The following is a 20,462-nucleotide window of genomic DNA, read 5'->3' on the forward strand; positions in this document are numbered from 1 at the left end:
GCCACTAAGGTCAAGGGACATGGTTTTGAGGTTTTCCCGGGGTCTATCCGCAACAGACAAACAAAAAAGCTAACATCGAGTCCTTAATGTGACAGAGGCAGACACTTTCCTAAGTGTTTTAGTTATTAACACGATTCATTTTCATAACACTCAGTGAGGTAGGTACCATTAGCATTTTATGGAGGGAATAATTGAGGCACACAGCAGGTAAATGCCTCACCCATGATCACGCAGCTAGAAAATTTCACCCCAGACGGCCTGCACTTTTAAGCCCCAAACTCACTGCTTCTATCGCTTCCTTTGCTCGGTGCCTAGAGATCCGGTGAGGTTCCATCCCAGGTACGCACCTTCTACCGTGAAGGCACTCCTTCCAGTGGCATTGGTGTCAACCAAAACCCCACCTGGAGTGACCCACACGTTCTGCAAGCTGCAGTTCTCTGAGGCACTCAGGACAGGAAGGACAGGAAGTCGAGGCACTGGTCTCCTCAGTGAGGCGGCAAAGTGTAGCAGTCAGTCCTGGCCTCCATGTGACCGCTCCTCTCATGAGGCCTCCGGCCAGCAACCACCTCTCTGGGTCCCCACTCCCCTATAGGACCCCTTAGCCCAGGTGAGTGGATTAGGTCAGATGTTTTGTTACCATCGAGACATTTTATTTGCATGCACGTATTCCATCCCTAGAAAGAGAATCCCAGGATTTTCCCTTCTGTGTGTTTTTGTCTTGCTTCTTCATGGTCCCCGTGACGCCGGCCGAGGCGGTCAGTGCAACGGCACCAAACTGGTGGGACAGGAGCAGATTATTCTGCCACTTTTCCGGATCTCTGAGTTGTATCTCAGATCTGGGGCCGATCACTCCACACGTGTTTAACCTGCCCGCGAGGCTCACAAGCAATTTTCCCAGCTCTGGGATCATCAACGATTTCAACTTTGCCAACGTGACTATGCTTCATCACAATGAGGAACCGGACGATGACCCTGGAGCATGACCTAGTAAGAACCTGGCGCCTGCCTCTTTCAGCGTTGTTAATGCTCTCGAGGGTGTCGGCCACGACATTCACGTGCACCATTATGGCAGCACAGAAAGATGGTGGAAAGAGCTACCTCGGACATCATGTGAAGAGTGAGGAGTGCAGTTTCTGATTCAGGTGAGCAGCTAATGGCAGTGGGTTTCACTCAGTCCCCTCCCTGATCACTCACGTCACACCCGAGGCTGGGCCCTTCACATGTTTCGATATTGCCATTTGGAACCAAGGGGTTGGCTGCTTCCTTCTCAAATCCCATCTCCTGTTCACTCGCTCCTCTAAGTATTTCCTTGAGATCTGGAAAAATGCCTGCCTGACTCCACTTAAATTTTAAGCTGTTATTTCAACACATGTATATGGTTAATACTTACTGGGCGCTGCCTGTGCCCTAGTCATTATTCTAAAAGCTGTGCACATGGTACATCATTTAATCTTCCCAACAGCCCTATGACTGTCCCCATTTGACAGATGAGGAAGCTACAGCACAGGGAAGGGACAAGTTCAGGGTCACAGGACAAGTGGCCGACCTGTGGCAGGAACCTAAACCTTCAGACCAGTCTGTGCTTTCAAACACCACACTGGACCCCCTCTGCTGGTAGAGCCTGTGTCTGCTGCCTCTACCCCAAGTGCCGGCCACACTGCTCTGCATGTGGTAAGTGTCAACAAATCCGTTTTAATATATATGTATATATACACACACACATACACATACATGCACAGTCACATCCCAGGGGGACAAACACCCCTTCTTCAACCGGGAGACAGCTCTATCATACTCTGGGCTCCTGGAGCCTCTCCACAAGGAGCCTAGGCCTGGCCGTCTTCACAGATGACACCCAATGGGGGCACTTTTGTTAGACAAGTGGGAAGAGACAGGGCGCACCTCGGGATGTATACCGGCTGGGGCCTCACACGGGCCCAGAGCTCTGCTGCACCCTCTTTATCACCTCTTCATCCTGCATAGACAACTCTGTCAACTTTTTGCCCATCCGCTCATGGATGTCCAGGTACTTGGAGACACAGCGGTCCAGGCACACAGACTCGCCCTTGGACAGTTCTGCTTCCTTGTAGTGGGGAGGCACACACTTCCGGTGGCAGGCACTGGTCATTCTGGGGGGAAGCAAGGGCAAGGTCAGGTCGGCAGCATCCTGAGGCATACCAGGAACTCACCATCATTCCTGCCCTGTTACACTGATTTCACCTCCCAAGAAGGCGGTCTAAATCCTCAGTTTGCATCTCAACCATCTTGGAATGTCCTTAACAGTCCTCACGTCATCGGAGCCCACGTTTATGACTGATTATATAGGAACCGTTAGTTGAGCAATGGCTAGGTTCCAGGCATCATGCTAAGTGCTTGACACAGACTGTTATGCAGTCCCCACGATAATCCTCTGAGGTAGAGGCGCTATCACTATCCCCATTTTACAGATAAGGAAATTAAAGCATGGAGAGCCTCAGGATCCCATAAAGCTTAGCTATGAACCCATGGACCCTGACCTCACAGCCTACATCTTAAAATTATTTAAAATATTTGAAAAGTATTCGAACATACAGCTTCCCAGATAAACCACCAAGAGAAAATACCAGGAAGCTTAAGCCGATAAAAACAGCAAACACGTGTGGATTGCCTTCTACGTTTTGGGCTCGATACTTAGAGCTTCTCATACATTTCTTCGTTTAACATTAACAATGTCTCCAGGAGGTAGGTACTGTTATTATCTCCATTTTACGGGAGAACCACCAGTCCAACAATCCAAGTGACTTGCCCAAGGCCATAAGAGCGGTGATTGATGGAGTCAATTTGTTCCCAAATTTGCCATATGGCTGTGGCCACTAGTCTGGAGTCAGACTGATGTACTGGTCCTGACATTGCTATTCACCAACTGTGAACCCCGAGAAAGTTCTTGAACCTCCAGAAGCCTCCATGTCTTCACCGTACAATGGGACAACTAAAGTTAGCCCAGTGGGTCACTTTGAAGATTTTTTTAAAAGATTAAGGTGTGTAAAATGCTCAGCACGTGCCTGAGGTGGAGTACGAGTTTAAGAAACGTCCACTGCTAAGTGGGCTACGTACTGTTTGTCAAAAGGCAGATGCTCAACTGCTCCTGGAACCTAATCAGAGCTTTAACTGCCCTTCCTGCTCAGCTCCTTCCTCGCCATCAGCATCCCGATCTCATTCTAGTGACCCCATACTGCCTTTGCATTAGCCCTCCACCATGAGGGTCGCAGGTGGGGGTGGGTACCCTCAGAAAGGTACTCTGAGAAAGGGTGACCTAGGCTCATTCTCGAAGACAAGGTAACGTGCGGTTGGCTCTTACCTGTTGTACATATCAGCCATCATCTCCACCTCCAGCTCTGCGGCCAGCTGCTGGGCCCTGAGCGGATCCATCTCAGCCCTGCACCGTGGAAGGGATCTCCTTCTGGCCTCCTCGACCTGGGAGCAGACATCACCGTCAGCGTCCACCCCTCCCGTTCAGTTTCCCATCCCAGGGGATGGGGGATGTGGAGGAATCATAGGACACCGGGCGGGCAGGAGCCACTGACCTCAATGAGTTTAACGACCCCATCTCACAGATGGGGAAACTGAGGCTCAGAAAAGGAACACTGCCTAGCCCAAGGTCACACAGCGCATCAATGGAGGGCCTAGAAATCGAGCCCGGGAGCCCTGACGCTCAGTCCCTCGTGGCCACTTCTATCCAGGAGAAGATGGGGAGCCCGGAAAGAAACACTAAACCGCGGGCCTGAACCTCTAGGGCGCTGGGAATTCGATCACACGCGGAGCGAGGGCGCCCAGGTCCCGGTCCAGAGGCTGCACCTCTGAAATGGCGGCGCCATTATCAGGGTCACCTTGAGTCGAGAGTTCACTTACCACGGCCTGGAGCCAGTCTCAACGCCCGCAGTGACCCCAACTTACAGCAGATACCAGGAACTCACCGTAAAACCAGGTAGGCTAAGGCGGAAGCACGTGGGTCACTTCCGGGAGGGAAGTCCCGCCTCTTTGGTCGGACCCGCTTCCGGAATGAAGTACCAACGAGGTGCGCTGGGAAATCCGCTACCATAGAGAGGGAGCCGCCGGCCACGGCTGGAGGCGAAGACGCCTTGCAAATGCTAGAGAGGACCCCAAAACACCATAGAGGCTTGGGCGGAGTGCAGAGCGCCTGCAGCCTGGCTGTCAAGTCCCTTGGGTGATCGCGGGGAGGTCTGAATTTAACTGTTCCGGAGGAAGGGTCGCGGGGCCGAGCCCGGTGAGCCTCGCCCGCACCCCCCGGAGAGTTGACGCCACGGCAGCAAAGTAGGCGCGGGGAAGGAAAGCCGCCCCACAAAAGCAGTTCTGTTTGTGCTGCACATTAAGGTCACCTGGAACGCTTTAAAAGACCCCGAAGCCCATACCTCACTTCATACCAATTAAATCAGAACTCCCGGGAATAGGCTGTAGGCATCGGTAAATGTTTCATATCCTCCAGTGCTCTCTTTGTGCAGCCAAAGTTGAGAACCAACGCTCCAAGACACTGTGGGAATACCGCTGCATGTAGATCCTAAGATTTCTCTGGGATTGCACAGAGAAGCGAGGCGCGGTTCCTGCTCACAGAAAGATGAGACATGTGTACGGTCTGTTTTATGCAACTTCTGTTAGACGCCCTGGGCCATGAAGAGGTGAATAGGAGCAATTTTGGCTGCCACCAGAGCTAACCTAGTGTATTTGAACGAGGGAGGAGGAAGGTACTTGTGAACGCATCTTTCCAGGTTCCATGTGTTCCTAGATCTGCACCCCGGCACAACAAAAACCCACCCCAATCCTTTGATTTTTCAAGGGATTTCCCAGTAAACGAAATTTAGAAGATGCAAATGAATGGTGCAAGCATACACTGCCCGTTGGAGAAGATGGGCTAGACACTATAGGATTGGTCACTGTTTGCTTCCCTGGTTCCCCGGGAGAGTCAAAATTTTTAAACACTGGCCCTCCTTTCTGCTGTAAAGACTCATCTTTCTCAAACCCTGTGCCCCCATACTTTAAAATTAAGGTATGACAGGGGCTCTGGGCTGGTTCAGTTAGTAGAGCATGCAACTCCTTACATCTCCACCCCGTGGTGAATTCGAGCTCCATGTTGGGTGTAGCTCTTACTTAAAAAAAATTTTTTAATAAAACTAAAGTATAACATTTATACAGTAAAATGACAAATATATGAAACAAACTTGATTTTTTAACTTTTTAAAAATTTATTTTGTTTCTTTATTTTGAGAGAGAGAGAGAGAGAGAGAACGAGCATGTGAGCAGGGCAGGGGCAGAGAGAGGGAGAGAGAGAATCCCAAGGAAGCTCTATGAGTCAGTACAGAGCCCAGCGCCAGGCACAAACTCAAACTGTGAGATCGTGACCTGAGGCGAGACCAAGTGCCGGCTGCTCAACCCACTGAGCCACTCAGGCACCTCGTACATAGTCATTCTTAAGACCACCACTCAAATCAAAATACAGTATATTTCCAACACCTTCAAAAGTTATCTTATGGGGGCACCTGGGTGGCTTAGTCAATTAAGCATTCCACTTCTAATTTCAGCTCAGGTCATGATCTTATGGTCATGAAAGAGCCCCATGTGGGGCTCTGGGCTGGGCATGGAACCTGCCTGGGATTCTTTCTCTCTCTCCCTCTGCCCCTCTCCCAAATGTGTTCTCTCTCTCTCTCTCTCTCTCTCTCTCTCACTATCGCTTTTGCTCTCTCTCTTAAAAAAAAAAAAAAGTATCTTATGTTCCTTCCCAGTCAATAACCCCTCTCCCAAAGTTAACCACTATTCCAACTTCTTTTTTTTTAAATGTTTTATTTATTTATTTTGAAAGACAGAGAGAGGGAGGGAGGGGCAGAGAGAGAGAGTGAGAGAGGGAATCCCAAGCAGGCTCCGCACTGTCAGCATAGACAGACATGGGGCACGATCCCACAAATCGTGACAGTGTGACCCAAGCTGAAACCAAGAGTCGGACGCTTAACCAACTGAGTCACCCGGATGCCCTATTCTGACTTCTGTTGCCCACTCTTGAACTTCATGTGAATGGAGTTATACATTATTTTCTGCTTCGTGCCCGGCTTCTTTAGCTCAATGTTGTGTCTATCTTTTATTCTTTTTTTTAATGCTGTCTAGTGCTTGTATGAATAAGCTACAATTCATCTATCCATTCACCTGTTGATAGACTTTGGGGTTGTTTCCAGTTTGGGGCTATTATGACAATGCTTCCGTGAATATTGCACACATATTTTAGTGGACACACGTTGTGCTGGTTTTTGCTTTTGATATTATAGCCAACATATTATGGAATATTAAGAAAGTGCATGGGAAAAGGAATGGGTTCTTACAAGAGTTATCTGCTTCATTGATGGGATTTTTATTAGGTGTTACAAAAGGTTACATACTGTATGATTCCATTTAAATAATATTCTCAAAGTGACAAAATTATAGAGACAAAGAGATAAATGGTTACAGGGTAGAGTTGGTATGTGTGTGGGAGGGGTGCCTATAAAGGGGTAGCACAGGGAGAGCTTTGTGTTGATGGAGTGGCTATGCATCCTGACTGTGGAGGTGTTTATACAAATCTAAGCATATAAGATGTCATATAACTATATAAGCCATTGTTCCAGTGTCCATTTCCTGGCTTTGATATTGCAGATGGTTATGTAAGACTTAACCTTGAGTACTCCCTCCGTATTATTGGGGCACTTGGGTAGCTCTGTTGGTTAAGCATCCGACTCTCGATTTCAGCTCAAATCATGATCTCATGTTTTGTGAGTTCAAGCCCCACATCAGGCTCTATGCTGACATTGTGGAGCCTGCTTGAGATTTTGTGTCTCCCTCTCTCTCTGTCGCCCCCCTCCCCAACACATGCTCCCCTCTCAAAATAAATAAACGTAAACAAATAGTTTACACAGCCCTAACCTTCCAGAATCCAGATACACCATCTTTGGAATCCAGACACATCATCTACAGTTGCTGACCTCTGTCAGCACCACGCTGAACCTCTGGCCTCTCGCTCTACCGTGTTCCACCCCTTCCGAGCCCCCCAGCCTCCCAGAAGGGACTTGTGTATTTGTGACTCACCGTGGAACAGTATTGTCCTCTTGGTTGAGACCTCAACCCCAAAGGAAGGGATGCTGGCTTGTCACCCGGAATCTTACATGGGCCCTGACCACTCATGAGAGGTGTACAGAATACAAAGACAGCCCAGGTGGACTCCTTTGAGATGAGCAGGAGACGAGAGAGTTAGACCGTCCATGGCTTGAACAGAATGGCCGTTCTATGAGCTTGGAGACAAAGCGGGCACAGTCTTGATCACTGTTATCCTCTGTCACCATTCCTCATCACTTCCCCTCAACTTCAGCGCTGACCATCCTGTCCAAGCCACCACCATCTTGCACCTGGGTTACTGCAGTAATGTCCTGACTGCTTTCCCCATCTCCGCTCATGCCCCCCGCCGCCCCCCCCAACTCCGTCTATTCTCAAAACAGCAACCAGAGTCATCTTGTCAACAACTAAAGTTAGATCATGTCCTTCGCCACCTGAAAGGGTCCACTGGCTCCCAACCACAGAGCAGAAGCCAACATCCTTACAGTGGCCTCTAAGCCCCACGGGATTGCCCCCTCTCCCTCCCATGACCTTCTATTAACCTATTTATTTATTCAATATATGTTTATTGAGCACCTCATACGAACCAGGCAGTTTGCTAGACCCTGGGCACACAGTCATGAGCATGGGAGATAAAGTCCCTGCCTTCATGGAGCCTACAGTCCAGTGAGAGTCAGATAATAAGGAAACAAATAACCCAGTTTGGGATATCAATAAATATTATGAAGAAAATAAAACAGGCTGAAGTGATGGAGAGGAACTGAAGCCATGGAGGGTCTCCGAGGGAACAGAATTTGAGGTGAGAGCAGCCTGAGAAGGATGAACAGTCTCGCAAAGGGCAGAAGCCAAAAGGTGACAGCCGTGAGTGTGGAAAGGAATGAACCTATTTGAGGGACAGAAAAGAGGCCAGAGTGGAAGGGGCTGGGGGAGGCGGTGGCGGGGATCCCAGGCTTCAGCAGCGACAGGGGCGTGCCCTGCACACATTCTCCCAGAGTATACTTCTCTTACATCACAGGACACGTTAGAGAAGGCACGATCTGTTCTTCTGAGCAAAAATCCCAACTCAGTACAAAAATGTGTTCAGAGCCTCCTGTGTACCCGTCCCTTCAGCTTAAAACAGAATTCAGTCCTGTATTTTCTAGACTCTAAGCCCAGCGATCCATCAGCTTGGGCCATCCCTCCTCACCTGTTCGCCCCTCCCCCCCACCCCCACATCCCTCTGTGCAGTGTGAGCCCCTGAGACACCCCCACTGTGGGCAGCTGTCCCGTTAGGCCCCTTGCAGCCCACCCCTCAGCAGCTGTTTCCATCTGTAGAAGAGTAAAAGACTATTTAAAGGAACATGGGGTAGGGGTGCGGGGGCAGAGGGAACAGGGGAGTCCCAGCCTGGGCTGTGGACGGGCCAGCGAGGCCAGAGGGCTGGTGACCATATTCCACATGGGCCCGCGGATGGTCTGCGGGGTGACCAGGGCCAGGCAAGTACAGTGGGAAGAAAGGTGGCCACAGGATGGATGCCCCCGGGGTCAGGGCAGGAAAGACACGCTGTGATTGAAAGGTGCCACCTGTCAAATCTTCACGGGAAATCTGAGCCTCCTAGGCCAAGGGAAAGTGTTGTACCAACAGGGCAGTAAACAATGCTCTCCTTGGACCCAAGGCTCTTGAGGTGGGGGTGGGGTGCGAGGGGGGAGGAGGAGGGGGAGGCGGGCAGACCCAGGAGCTGGGGGCTGGAGGCCACTGGCTGGGGCTAAAGGCAGCCGGGGAGTGAGGCCGCTCAGCTGGAGGAAGGAGACAGCTCCAAGCCCCCAGGCAGAGGCCACGCAGGTAGGAGAAGCCCCAGCCGTTTCTAAGTGGCCCCTCCAGCTGCCCAACCCCTCTCCCACCTTCCAAGGCCTGGAGCCTCTACGCAGAGCCCCAGAGTCGGAGAAATCCAGGCTCTTCGCTAACCCTCTCCACCTCTTTGTCAGCTCTCTTTAGATGCCAGAGGTCAGGGACCCAGCCCTAAGGTGTTGGGCAACTAGAGATCAGCCCACAGGTGGCCATTCACAGGGAGGACCAGACAGGGGCAGAGAGGGTCTTGGGAGTCCAGGCCAGCTGGGCTGGGAGGCAGACTCTCTAAGCAGTTGAGACTGGTTTCTCCAAGGGAGGGTCACTGGCTGGCGTGGGGGATGGTGGCAGCCTCAGGACCACCAGAAGACGGGGTGGGAGGCAGGGGTTCGGGGTCTCATGAACAGAACCATAAAGCGTCGTCTACAGCATTTGGAGCTTGGGACTCCAAGCTCCTGGGTTCTTTTTCTCCCAGTCAGCCGAGAGAAACCCAGAGAGGGAAAGGGATACAAAATGTAGGCTTCCTGGGGAGGAAGGAGGAAGGGAAGAGGAGAGGGAGGAAGGGAGGGAGGACGGCGCCCGCCATGCATGGTAGAGAGAGAGCTGCAGTCGTCAGCCACAGCCAACAGCCCTCGCCTGCCAGCGGGGTGGCCCTCACTCTGGGCCCCTGGCTGGGGAGCTGGTGGGAGCCGCATCCCTGTGGGCGGAAGCGCCAGGCTGGTTGTCAGGAGACCTGGATTCTAGATATGGCTGAACCATTCAATTGTCCTGTGACTTTACTCAAGGGACTCCAACTCCGCGAGCCTCAAGTGCCCGATCTGTAAAATGGGGCCAGTAACGCCTACTTCCAAAGGGCGAGAGCGAGGAATGAGTGAGGTGGAACAGGGCACCACACCGTAAGCTGTCAACCTCCTGTAGAATCGTTAGTGTTGGGGTGGGATGGTGCTATCCTGGCTTCTCACCTCCTGAGTCTCTTCACTCCTTATCTATTTATGATGAGCCTGCGGGGCGGAAAGCTGAGGTGATGAACACGCAGGACGGCGGAGGTGTGTGTGTGTGTGTGTGTGTGTGTGTGTGTGCGCGCGTGCACCTGCCCGTCCTTCCCCACCGCCACCTCCCCCACAGTGTGAGGCATGTAGACAAAGGGAAAGATGGCTGCAGCCCTCCCCTATGTCTCCGCCAAGCACCACCGCGCTTCGAGGTGTAAAAGGGGCTTGTGGACATCTTACTGGCCTTCCGTTCTCTCTGCCTTGTCTCACCAACTAAATGCCCTCATGGCTGGGTCAGGACATCACGAGCTGATGTGGGCCGAGCGCTCCCTTCTGGGCACCTACCCGGCTGGCTCAGTCGGTAGAGCACGTGACCCTTGATCTCAGGGTTGTGAGTTCAAGGCCCACCTTGGGCGTGGAGCCTACTTAAAAAAAAAGAAAAGAAAATCGGATGCGTAACGGACTGAGTCACCCAGGCACGCCAAAGTTAAGATTTCCCTTACTATGGGGTATCTAGAATCCACTTATGCGCTAAAGAAGTTGTGTATCTCTAAAAGGGTAAAGAGTAGGCCATTTCTGGAATAACCTCAGCCAGAGACTACATCCCCCCAATCCCAGCCCCTATTAATGTCTCAGGAGGCCCTCGTTTTCCGCAGAACAGTTTGGAAAACCTGATCTAGATGAATCCTATGTTTGTCAGTGAAAACTGAGCACTTGAGAAGGAAAGGGTCTGTTCAGGTCTCAGAGGGAGCGACCAGGAGATGGGGGGCCAAGCCAGCTCTCGGCCTCCTGGCTCCCTGCTGATGTGCATTCCATCCTGCTGGTTAGTTTCCAGTTAATCCATTGCTGGAGCCGCTCAACCATGAAGGGGCTCTAGCGGGAGGGGTGTGAGCATCTTTGCAAATTCTAGCCGGCTTCCTCAGAAGCGGTGGGGGCACCAAATCCAGGGACCCCAGGGATCCGGACTGGAGGCAGTAAGACCCGAGTGGGTGGCAGGAACAGAGCCTTGTCACCAGTCCGCCTGTCTTCCTGCCCCTGTCCCAACTGCCCGGGTGCCCTGGGTACCGTTGCCCAGAATGGTGGCATCGCAGAGGGCAGGAGGTATTTTTAGCCAGTGACAGGAGTGCCTACTTCTCTTACTGTCTGAGTCATGCCCTGAACACTATTTGAGGATTGTTTTCTTTGTAAACAGACACCCAAGAAGGGCAGGGGGATGAAGGAGGTGGCCCTGTCCCCCCCACCCACCTGTTTTTGTACATCCTACAGTAGGTACAGTACTTGGATAGGGAACCTCACGTTGAGGTATCATAATGTCCCTCTCCCCCGGCTCGTCCCTGGCAGTCGGAGGCTCAGATGTCTCTGGCAGAGGTTAGGGAGAGTACGTTTCTATTCTTCACCAAAACAAACTCTTCCGTGTCCAGGCCTGGCTTTTCTGAGAACCACAGGTGGACTGTGCCAAAGCTGGGGCAGCTGGGAGAGACCCAGACACCAGCTGGCCCAGGTTTTCCCAGATTTCGGGCATTTTTACACCACCCCCAGAATTAAGCCACATCTGTACCACCTGTATCCTTTCCTGAATGCCTTCCTTTGCATTAACTTATTTTTAAATTCAATAAATGTATTTTCAAAAGAAACCTTATCTCCCTAGTGGAAATGGACACTCAATATCACCGGCCAGGAAGAGAAAGGAACTGTAAACATAAGTACAGTGGAAACAGAACAGCCCTATCACATTCTATCTATATACTCCCACCTGCTTTGGGCTCCATTAAAACGGGAGAGTAGCCGCTGTCCCACAGGCGTTCCCCGACGCCGGCACCACATTGTACACATTGTAACCATCTCGTTGGCTTCTTCAGAAAGAGGCAAACTCATTGAAGAGGCATCATAGGATCTAATGTTCTCTAGAGCCTAAGCCACAGCCCGCAGAGGGCTGTTGGGGGGCGCCATCCAATGTCAAGTCGCCGTGGCCCTGTACCCCTTTGGGGTACAGCGCTGTACCCCTTCACTTTATCACAGTGAGAAAACTTCATGTCTTGCTCAAGTCACAAGCCCAGGCATTGGGGGACCCGGCAGGCCTCCAGACTCTGGGGCCAGCGCTTTCCGCGCGTGGGGCCTTCACCTCACACGGCAATGGGGCACGACCAGGTCTGCTTGTCTCCACTTTCCAGAGATGGAGCAGAAGGAAGGGGAGCCCTCCAAGGACGGGACCACTGTCTCCCCAGCCACAGAGGCCCCGGTGACGCAGGGAGGTGGAGCCTCTGCAGAAAAGGAGGCCAAAGCCACAGAGAAGAAGATCCTCAAAGAGGGGCCTCCGGAAAGAGCACTGGCCGAGGCCAGCACGTCAGCTGAATTTCAAGGGGAAGCAAACGGGTGGGATGAGGTCAAGGTGGAAGCCAAAGGGGAGGCAGAACTTCACAAGGAGGGCGGCGGGAAGGAAGAGATCACGGCGGCTCCTCAGGAGACCGCTGATGGGAAGGAAGAGACCCAGCTTGACCCCAAGGAGGCCAAGGAAGGGCAGGAGACCACGCCGGCCTCCGAGAAGCAGCAGGCTGACGAGAAGCAGGCCGAGCCTGAATCTAGGGAGGAAGCCCACGTGAGTGAGGAGGTCAAGGCTGAGCCCAGGCAGGCCACTGGGGAGCGGGAGGCCGAGACTGGGGCCGAGGAGGCTGATGGGAAGGAGGGGGACACAGCGGCCTCTCAGGAGGAGAGCGACAAGCCGGAGGGACCTGCAGCGGAAGCTCAAGGGAAAGCGGGTGTCCCAGAGGCCGGGTCGGACTCGGAGACGAAGGCTGCCGTGGCAGAGGAGGAGGCCGAGGCTGAACCTCAGGAGGCTGATGTGAAGGAGGCGGTGAGTCAGGCAAAGGAGGGGAAGCAGGAGGCCCCCACAGTGTTCTGGAGTCCCCGGCAGCCCAGGAAGCAAGCCCCCGCCCCGCCCCACGTTGTTCCTTTGAGAAAGTCCAGTCTTCCCACTGACATCCAGAGCCTGGGGTGGGGCCCGTGGCCCCAGGCTGCCTTCTAGATCTTTCTGCAGTCCTCACGAAGCCTTGGGCAGGCGCTTGTGTGCCCATGAGCCCGCACAGATCGTGTTCGTTCCAGGAGTCAGGTGGTCCCCAGGAAGAGCAGGACCAGGGTGTGGAGAGAGAGTCGGAGGAAGGAGCAGGAGTGATTCCCAGCTCCCCCGAGGAGTGGCTCGAGAGCCCCACGGAGGAGGGCAGTGGCCTCGGCCCAGGTGAGTGAGTCCAGGGAGCTCCCCTGAGGGGGGCGCAGACAACACGACAGAGGAGCTCCAGCTTCTCTCCCCACCTTTCCCTCCCTCCAGCTTCTCTCCCCACCTTTCCCTCCCTCCAGCTTCTCTCCCTCCCTTTCCCTCCCTCCAGGTGGGTTGGGTCCAGACACCGCAGCAGCTTCGGGAGAGACCAGTCCTTCGGCCAGGTAATGTCAAGGTCTGGGGCCCCAGCTCCAACTCCCTCTACCACACGCTCCTTTCAAAGTCTACCCCCGAGCCTGGGTCTCTCTGGTGCCTGAACTTGAGATGCTCCAGGATTCCTGGCTTTCGGTCCCCTGTCCCAGGGCAGAGCCCACGAAACCAAAGGAGCCGGAGAATGGGAGCAAAGGAGAGGGGAGCGTGCCTCGTCCACTCGCTCCCACTCCCCTGCTAAAGCCTCCTCGTTCTCGGCGTCCTTGACAGATCTTCACGGGGCTCCTCGTCGTGTGGCTCGGCACATCCCCTAATGTCAGCACGACCCACAGAGCACGAGCAGAAAGCCTGAGTTCAGACCATGACTCTGCCACTTACCAACTGTGTGACCTTGGTTTTGTCACTTTTCTCCTCCTCTGCCAAGTGGGCACCGTGACCGTGCCCACCTCGGAGGATTACTGTGGGGCTTAAGTGACATAAAATGTACAGAGCACTTGGGGCGCCCAGCTGGCTCTGTCGGTAGAGCATACAACTCTTGATCTCGGGGTCATGAGCTCGAGCCCCATGCTGGGCTGAGAGATTACTTGAAAAAAAATGTATAGGGGCGCCTGGGTGGCTCAGTTGGTGGGGCACCGACTTGTGGTTTCGGCTCAGGTCATGGTCTCGCAGTTTCGTGAATTCGAGCCCCGCGTCAGGCTCTGCGCTCCCCCTCTGGCCCTGTCTCCATCTCTCTCAAAATAAATAAATCAACTTCAAAAAATAAAAATAAAACGTATAAAGCCCTTAGCACAGTGCCTGGCACACAGCAGGTGCTGGATAAAGTGAGAGCTTTCTTGCCATCGCGTAACTTAACCCATTAGAAGAAGCTTCCTTTATTTTGACCTGAAATTCACCTCCGCGTCGCTTTTGTAGGGAAAGGTAATGGGTCAGTGTTCTCTGACCACTCGGACAGTTACGCGACGGGCAGAGCTGGGTGTTCTCCACTCCCCCTCGCTCTCAAGCCGTAGAGCCCCCTTGGTAGGTAGTTCTTCTCGTCCCCAGTTTACAGACGAGGATGCTGAGACTCAGAGAAATGACAGGATAGTCTCAAGATCAAATAAGAGGCAAAGCCAGGATTCAAACTCCCGTCAGACGTCACACTTATCTTAGTTCTGCCCACACATCTCACCAGACCACATGCTCCCAAAGTTACACCGAACTTCATCATCCCGTCTTGACCCGCCTCCCAGTGCTGGGCACAGAGAAAATGTGTTCAGGGAGTGGGGACCTCAGCTTCCTAGGCCTCTTGTGACTGCAGGGAGCTCCCACCCTGCCCCCCCCCACCCTGTACCCTATAGTGGCGGCTCCCAGCCCCTCTCACACTTCTCTGAACCTTCCCCACAGTGAGTCTTCACCCAGCGATGCGCCCCAGACTCCCACGGAGCCCCCTCCCTCACAGGAGAAGAAGAAAGAGAAGGCACCGGAGCGCAGGGTGTCAGCCCCTGCCCGGCCCCGGGGGCCCCGCGCACAGAACCGCAAAGCCATCGTGGACAAGTTCGGAGGGTAGGGTGCGGGCTGCACTGGGCTTTCCCCGGGGAACCGCGGAGGGGAGGCCTGGCCGAGGTGGGGGCACTGATGTCTGGGTCCGGGGCTCCTCCCTGATGGGACCTCCTGTGGGGTCTCACGTCTTTGGCCTGGCCTTCTCCATCCTACCCCCTCCCTGCAGGGCAGCCTCGGGCCCCACGGCCCTGTTTCGAAACACGAAGGCAGCGGGGGCAGCCATTGGCAGTGTCAAGAACATGCTCTTGGAGTGGTGCCGGGCCATGACCAGAAACTACGAGGTGGGCACGGAGCAGGGGCGATGTGGGGCAGGGGACCCTTCCCCGGGGCGGCAGGTCTGAGCGGGGCCAAGCCCCAAGGCAACGTCCAGGCTCACCGAGGCCTGCTCTGGGCTCCCTCCCCTGCAGCACGTGGACATCCAGAACTTCTCCTCCAGCTGGAGTAGCGGCATGGCCTTCTGCGCCCTCATCCACAAGTTCTTCCCCGATGCCTTCGACTACGCTGCCCTGGAGCCCTCACAGCGCCGACACAACCTCACCCTGGCCTTCTCTACCGCTGAGTAAGCCGCGGCCACGCGTGGCAGTGCCGGGGGGGCGGGGGAGCCCGGGAGCCGCTGAGGCGCGTGCTGCATTCACCCGGGTTGGGGAGTGGGGTGGTCAGAGGGAGGCCATGGCCACACGCTCGTGAACCCAGCAGACACTTCGTGACGGCCAGGAACTGTTTCAGGGCGTAGCAGTAGATGAACTCGGCAAAATCCCTGTTTGCCAGGGCCTACATCCTAAAGGGAGGGATGGATCATAAACACACACCCCGTGTGAAATGTAATGCCGGGGGGCGGGGGTAGGTGCCCGAAAGAAAATGCAGGCAGGGTAAGAAAGAGAGGAGAAGCCGGCCTGCTGTTTTCGACAGGTTGGTGGCTGAGATTTGGGGCCACGGTCTGACTCTGCCATTTGTTAGCTGTGTGACCTTGGACAGGCTCCTGTACCTCTCTGAGCCTTCACATTCTGATCTTTAAAATGGGCACGGCATTTCCTCCATTGCAGGATTACGGTGAGAACTGGGTAAATAAGTAAAGTATAACCGTGCCTCACCCACGGCAAACCCTGCGAAAAAAAATCTTAGCTGTCGTTCCTCTATTGTGATGAATGACATCACACTTTTTATGATGATTATGATTCGGAGCCACCTGGTGGCAATAGACTCTGCAGAGGATGTCGCCAGTGAGGGCAACTCTGAGGCCCCGGAGTACACACGAGGGCACCCCCAAAGCCCTGGGACAGGAAATAGGTCACAAGGGACATTAGCAAACACCTTGGTCTGGAACGCTGAGCCCTCTCATCGAGTCCAGACCTGGCCACCAACCTGCCGGGAAGCCCTAAGGCAGCAACGTTCCCAACTCTGGGCCTGTGTGTCCCCTGTGGGCAAAACGGGAAGAGTAAGGCTGAACCATACTTTTTTCTTTCTTTCTTTCTTTCTTTCTTTCTTTCTTTCTTTCTTTCTTTCATTCTTTCAATATATTTTTAAAGTTTATTTATTTGTTTATTTTTATTTTTAATTTTTTTTAACATTTATTTATTTTTGAGACAGAGACAGAGAGTGAACAGGGGAGGGTCAGAGAGAGGGAGACACAGAATCTGAAGCAGGCTCCAGGCTCTGAGCTGTCAGCACAGAGCCCGACACGGGGCTCGAACCCCACGAACCATGAGATCGTGACCTGAGCCGAAGTCGGACGCTTAACCGACTGAGCCACCCAGGCGCCCCTATTTATTTTGAGAGAGAGAGAAAGAACGCAAGCAGGGGAGGGACAGAGAGAGGGGGAGAGAGAGAATCCCAAGCAGGCTCTGCGCTGTCAGCACAGAGCCCTACGTGGGGCTCTATCTCATGAGCCGTGAGTTCATGGCCAGAGCCGAGATCAAGAGTTGGACACTTAAACAACTGAGCCATCCGGGCGCCCCTGAGCTGTGCTTTTCAAATGGGGTCTTTCTTTTCCAGTAGGTTCCTCACACAAAATATTAAGTGAATGCCCAACATATAAAACGGATTAAATGGGGACTTTTTATTTTTTTAAACTTTCCTTTAACTAAATAACACTTTCCTTATGAAATTTAGATATTGCTTCAAACACAATCTCATTCATAGAGCTTGACGCTCACGGCTGTAACGCGTATGTAATCAAATGGGCACAGAAGGCCCAAGACATGTCCTAACCCAAACGATAGTTGTCCACAGCCTGGATGACATTGGACCACGTGACCCGTTAACATGAATCATTAGAACCCTCTGGCTTCTTGGTTATTTGAGCTCGTCCCTCTTCTCCTCAGCCACCTGCTCATGGTTATGAGTTTCTGCCAATAACTATACCACGTGCAAAATCTTGCTCTCAGACATTCCGCTCTCTACCTGCCCCCACCCCTCGCCCTTCTAACTCACTTGGTTTAACACCATCACTGCAAGACATTTTTTGCCCCGTGGGGACTTCTAATCCATTAACCTCACCATTTTCCACTCTCTATCAGCTTGCTTATGTCTTCGATTTCATGGCCTATCAATGTCGTCACTCAAGGGGGGACCTTTCTAGGTCGGGAGGGGCTCCTGGAGCACACCAGCTCAGCACCCAACACCCTTCCCAGGATGCTCCCTGAGGCATATGTATGGGGCCCTCGGGCACCAAGGATGCAATTGGAAAACCATCAGCCTCGATATTCCAGAAGATCCCTTTCAGGTTCACGTTTTCCTGCCAAGGGATGGAGTGAGTGCCCTGGGGTGGGAAGCCGAGGAGGTCAGGAGCACCCCGTCCTGCTCTGGGCTCAGATGCACCTGTCATGATGACGAGAAGCCCCATGACTTGAGGGTGGCTAGGTGCTGGGTGTCATGCTGAGCGCTTTCCTTGGGTCCCCTCTCATTCTATCCTGTCAGCAGTCTTACAGCGTGGGTAGCAGTAGTGGGGTCACTCGACATCCTAGTTCACACAGGAGGGCAGTGGCAGGGCCGTGACATGGGAGTGAACCCCCCCAGTAGAGACTGAGAGCTCTGAGTGAACATCAGGAGCCACGTGTCCCCGGCCTGCAGGACACAGGTCATTGTCCTCCTCCTGCCGCTGCCTGGCCACGGTTCCAAGCCAGAGCTGCAGGCAGGCAAACTGAACCATCAGGTGATGATGCCGAGCTGCCAAGAAGCATCGGGCAGGAGCAAAAAGGGAAGGATGTTGGTGGGGATGCGCGGGGCTGGAGGATGCAGAGGCGACCTGCCGAGCTCGAATCCTGCCCCCTCCTTCTCAGCGCTGTGACTCTGGGCGGCTGACTTCGATTTTCTTTGGGTTTGGTGTGATGAGGCGTGCAAAGTAAGGGGGCCCCTGCCACAGCCATCGCCTCCCACTGCCCCGTTCGAGAACTCACCTGATCACCACGGAATCCTGGGATGAGGGGGAACAGCAGTGCCCCGGGCCTCAGAGGGCTCCATCAGCTGTGCTGCCCGAGGAGCCCGGCCCCACCCCCCAGGCCCTGCGGGAATGAAGCTTCTCCCGTGTAGGGGACCAGCACCCTGACCCCCACCCCAGAGCTGACACGACCGCATTGGGCGGCAGGGAGCACAGCCCATTCCAGGAAATCTTCCAGTCTGTGCCTCCCTCCTGACTCTCAGGCCAGTCCAGCTTGGGTTTCAGACCAGCCATTGTGAGCCCCAAGAGAGGATTTCTGCCGGGCCCCCAGATTCGCCTACGGTCGGCACCCATGGCAGGTTGGCAGGCTGGGACCCGCACCCAGCTGCAGGGCAAGGGTCCCAGGGACAGGCTTAGGGTTGAATTCCAGCTGCATCACTGTGACCTTGAGGAAATCCCCCAAATGCTCTGAGCCTCCAGCTCCTCTTCTGCTGGTTGGAGATGGAGGCGGGGAGTACATGAGACCACTCCCGGGGAAGCCCCGATAAAGTACGTGGCATGTGGTACCAAGGCTCCAACAGTGGTTTGCTCCGATTATCGGCTTCAGCAAAGCCAGCAGCACGTGGCCCCGAAGAGCAGCTGGGAAGTTAGAAAAAGAGGACTTGCTGCTAAACTCCACGCAGTCCCTCAAACACTCGAAGCACTCCTGCCTCAGGGCCTTTGCACATGCTGTTTCCTCTGCCTGGAATCCTCTTCCCTCAGACATGCCCATGATTTACTCTAAGAAGCCTTCCCTGAGCACCCTATTAAAAAAAACACCCCCTAACATAGGGATATACCCTATCTCCCTTCCCTGCCTTATTTCTCCGTAGCACCTCTCACCACCTGACGCGCTGTCTGTGGCATGTTTGATTACTGCCTGTCTTCTGCCACAAGACTGTCAGTGAGTGACACGAGTGAGGGAGTCTGGGTTTTGCACGGTGCTGAATTCCCCACGCGAGTGCCCGGCACATAGTAGGTCCTCAGGAAACACGTAGAGACTGCATGAATATGGAGACTGCGATGGTGCAGATGATGCGAGCCGCGCTCTGGCTAGGACTGGGGTTCCATGCTCTAAACTCTTACCGAGGGGCCTGGCCTCCCAGACGACAGGTGTGCCAGCACGTGGAAGGGGCGGGTTAAGGCAGAACTGGAAACCGGGGGTCCTCCCACACGAGCATGCACGGTGCACTGAAAACAGGGGCTTTGGAATCAGGCCAAGCTGCGTTTGAGTGTGGACCACGAGGGCCTCGGTGAGCTCGTCTGTACAATAGGACGGCTGGCCGAGATGACCTCCCCGCTCCAACACACACAGTTCTGTGGGTTTCATCCTTGCTGGGCTGCCCCCCTTTTCCCCTGCCCCCCACATCCTTCGGCTTTGGCTCTGCTCCTCAACACCCCCCACCCCTGCCCCTCAGGAAACTGGCCGACTGTGCCCAGCTGCTGGAGGTGGACGACATGGTGCGGCTGGCGGTGCCCGACTCCAAGTGCGTCTACACCTACATCCAGGAGCTGTACCGCAGCCTGGTGCAGAAGGGACTGGTGAAGACCAAGAAGAAATGAGGAGGTGACCGGCGCTGCAGGCGGAGGGGGGCGGGACGCCCGGCTGACCGGCCACGGCCCCCCCGAGGCCGCCAGAGCTGGGGCTCAAGCGAGGGCAGGTGGCACCAGTCTTAAACGCATTAAAGGTACTTTTGTAAAATCCTGTCTGGCCCTTCGGTGCACCCTACACCCCCCGCCCAGGAACCTCGCTCACTCTGGGGTAATGAAGCCCGGCCGCCGGGCTTCCTCACCGGACACGATCTTCTCAACAACCACGACACCGTTCGGGAAAGTACGAGGGCCTGGGTCCCACCACTAAGCAGCTGTGTGACCTCGGACCAGTGAGTTAACCTCTCTGAGCCTCAGTTTACCATCTGAACAGTCACACCTCGTGGACCTGTTGGGAGGGTTAAACGAGACGATGAAATGAACGGAAAGCTTTGCCCGGTGCCTGTCACATCAAGTGTTCGATAAGTGAGGCCGAAAGTGAATGCATTCGTATGTTTTGAGCCATCGGTGGTGTTTTTCCCGATTCTCTTCCCTCTTTCCACACTTCTCCCAAATTAGGGAATTCCAGAACAGGTGCTAGTAGATTCTCTAGAAATCTCA

At 54.0% G+C, this 20,462-nt stretch overlaps 2 protein-coding genes across 3 annotated transcripts; one reads left to right on the forward strand and one right to left on the reverse strand.

Moving 5' to 3' along the window:
* Positions 1-628: 628 nt before the first annotated feature.
* On the reverse strand, positions 629-4,007 carry TIMM10 (translocase of inner mitochondrial membrane 10). Of its 2 annotated transcripts, none has more exons than XM_030331879.1 (3): positions 3,954-4,007; positions 3,338-3,453; positions 629-2,129 (listed from the first exon to the last, which is right to left on the reverse strand). In XM_030331879.1, the coding sequence occupies exons 2-3, from the start codon at positions 3,406-3,408 to the stop codon at positions 1,928-1,930; spliced, it is 273 nt and encodes a 90-aa protein (XP_030187739.1). In that variant the 5' UTR covers positions 3,409-3,453; positions 3,954-4,007; the 3' UTR covers positions 629-1,927. The 2 variants fall into 2 exon arrangements, with proteins under 2 accessions (XP_030187739.1, XP_030187737.1); XM_030331877.2 differs by having other exon boundaries at positions 3,889-3,991.
* Positions 4,008-8,831: 4,824 nt separating this feature from the next.
* On the forward strand, positions 8,832-19,876 carry SMTNL1 (smoothelin like 1). Its single transcript, XM_030331874.1, has 8 exons — positions 8,832-8,944; positions 12,108-12,787; positions 13,036-13,168; positions 13,317-13,371; positions 14,741-14,899; positions 15,063-15,177; positions 15,304-15,455; positions 19,730-19,876. The coding sequence occupies exons 2-8, from the start codon at positions 12,110-12,112 to the stop codon at positions 19,872-19,874; spliced, it is 1,437 nt and encodes a 478-aa protein (XP_030187734.1). The 5' UTR covers positions 8,832-8,944; positions 12,108-12,109; the 3' UTR covers positions 19,875-19,876.
* Positions 19,877-20,462: the final 586 nt, after the last annotated feature.

This window comes from Lynx canadensis, chromosome D1, assembly GCF_007474595.2.
Source record: "Lynx canadensis isolate LIC74 chromosome D1, mLynCan4.pri.v2, whole genome shotgun sequence".
In the NCBI taxonomy this organism is placed as follows: domain Eukaryota; kingdom Metazoa; phylum Chordata; class Mammalia; order Carnivora; family Felidae; genus Lynx; species Lynx canadensis.

Excerpts from the sequence above, each read along its gene's own strand:
- TIMM10 (XM_030331879.1), bottom strand. The coding sequence starts at position 3,408 with ATGGATCCGCTCAGGGCCCAGCAGCTGGCCGCAGAGCTGGAGGTGGAG. Across the intron at positions 2,130-3,337 it reads ATGGCTGATATGTACAACAG|AATGACCAGTGCCTGCCACC; the intron begins GTAAGAGCCAAC and ends GCTTCCCCCCAG.
- SMTNL1 (XM_030331874.1), top strand. The coding sequence starts at position 12,110 with ATGGAGCAGAAGGAAGGGGAGCCCTCCAAGGACGGGACCACTGTCTCC. Across the intron at positions 13,169-13,316 it reads GGGCAGTGGCCTCGGCCCAG|GTGGGTTGGGTCCAGACACC; the intron begins GTGAGTGAGTCC and ends CCCTCCCTCCAG. Across the intron at positions 15,178-15,303 it reads CCATGACCAGAAACTACGAG|CACGTGGACATCCAGAACTT; the intron begins GTGGGCACGGAG and ends CCTCCCCTGCAG.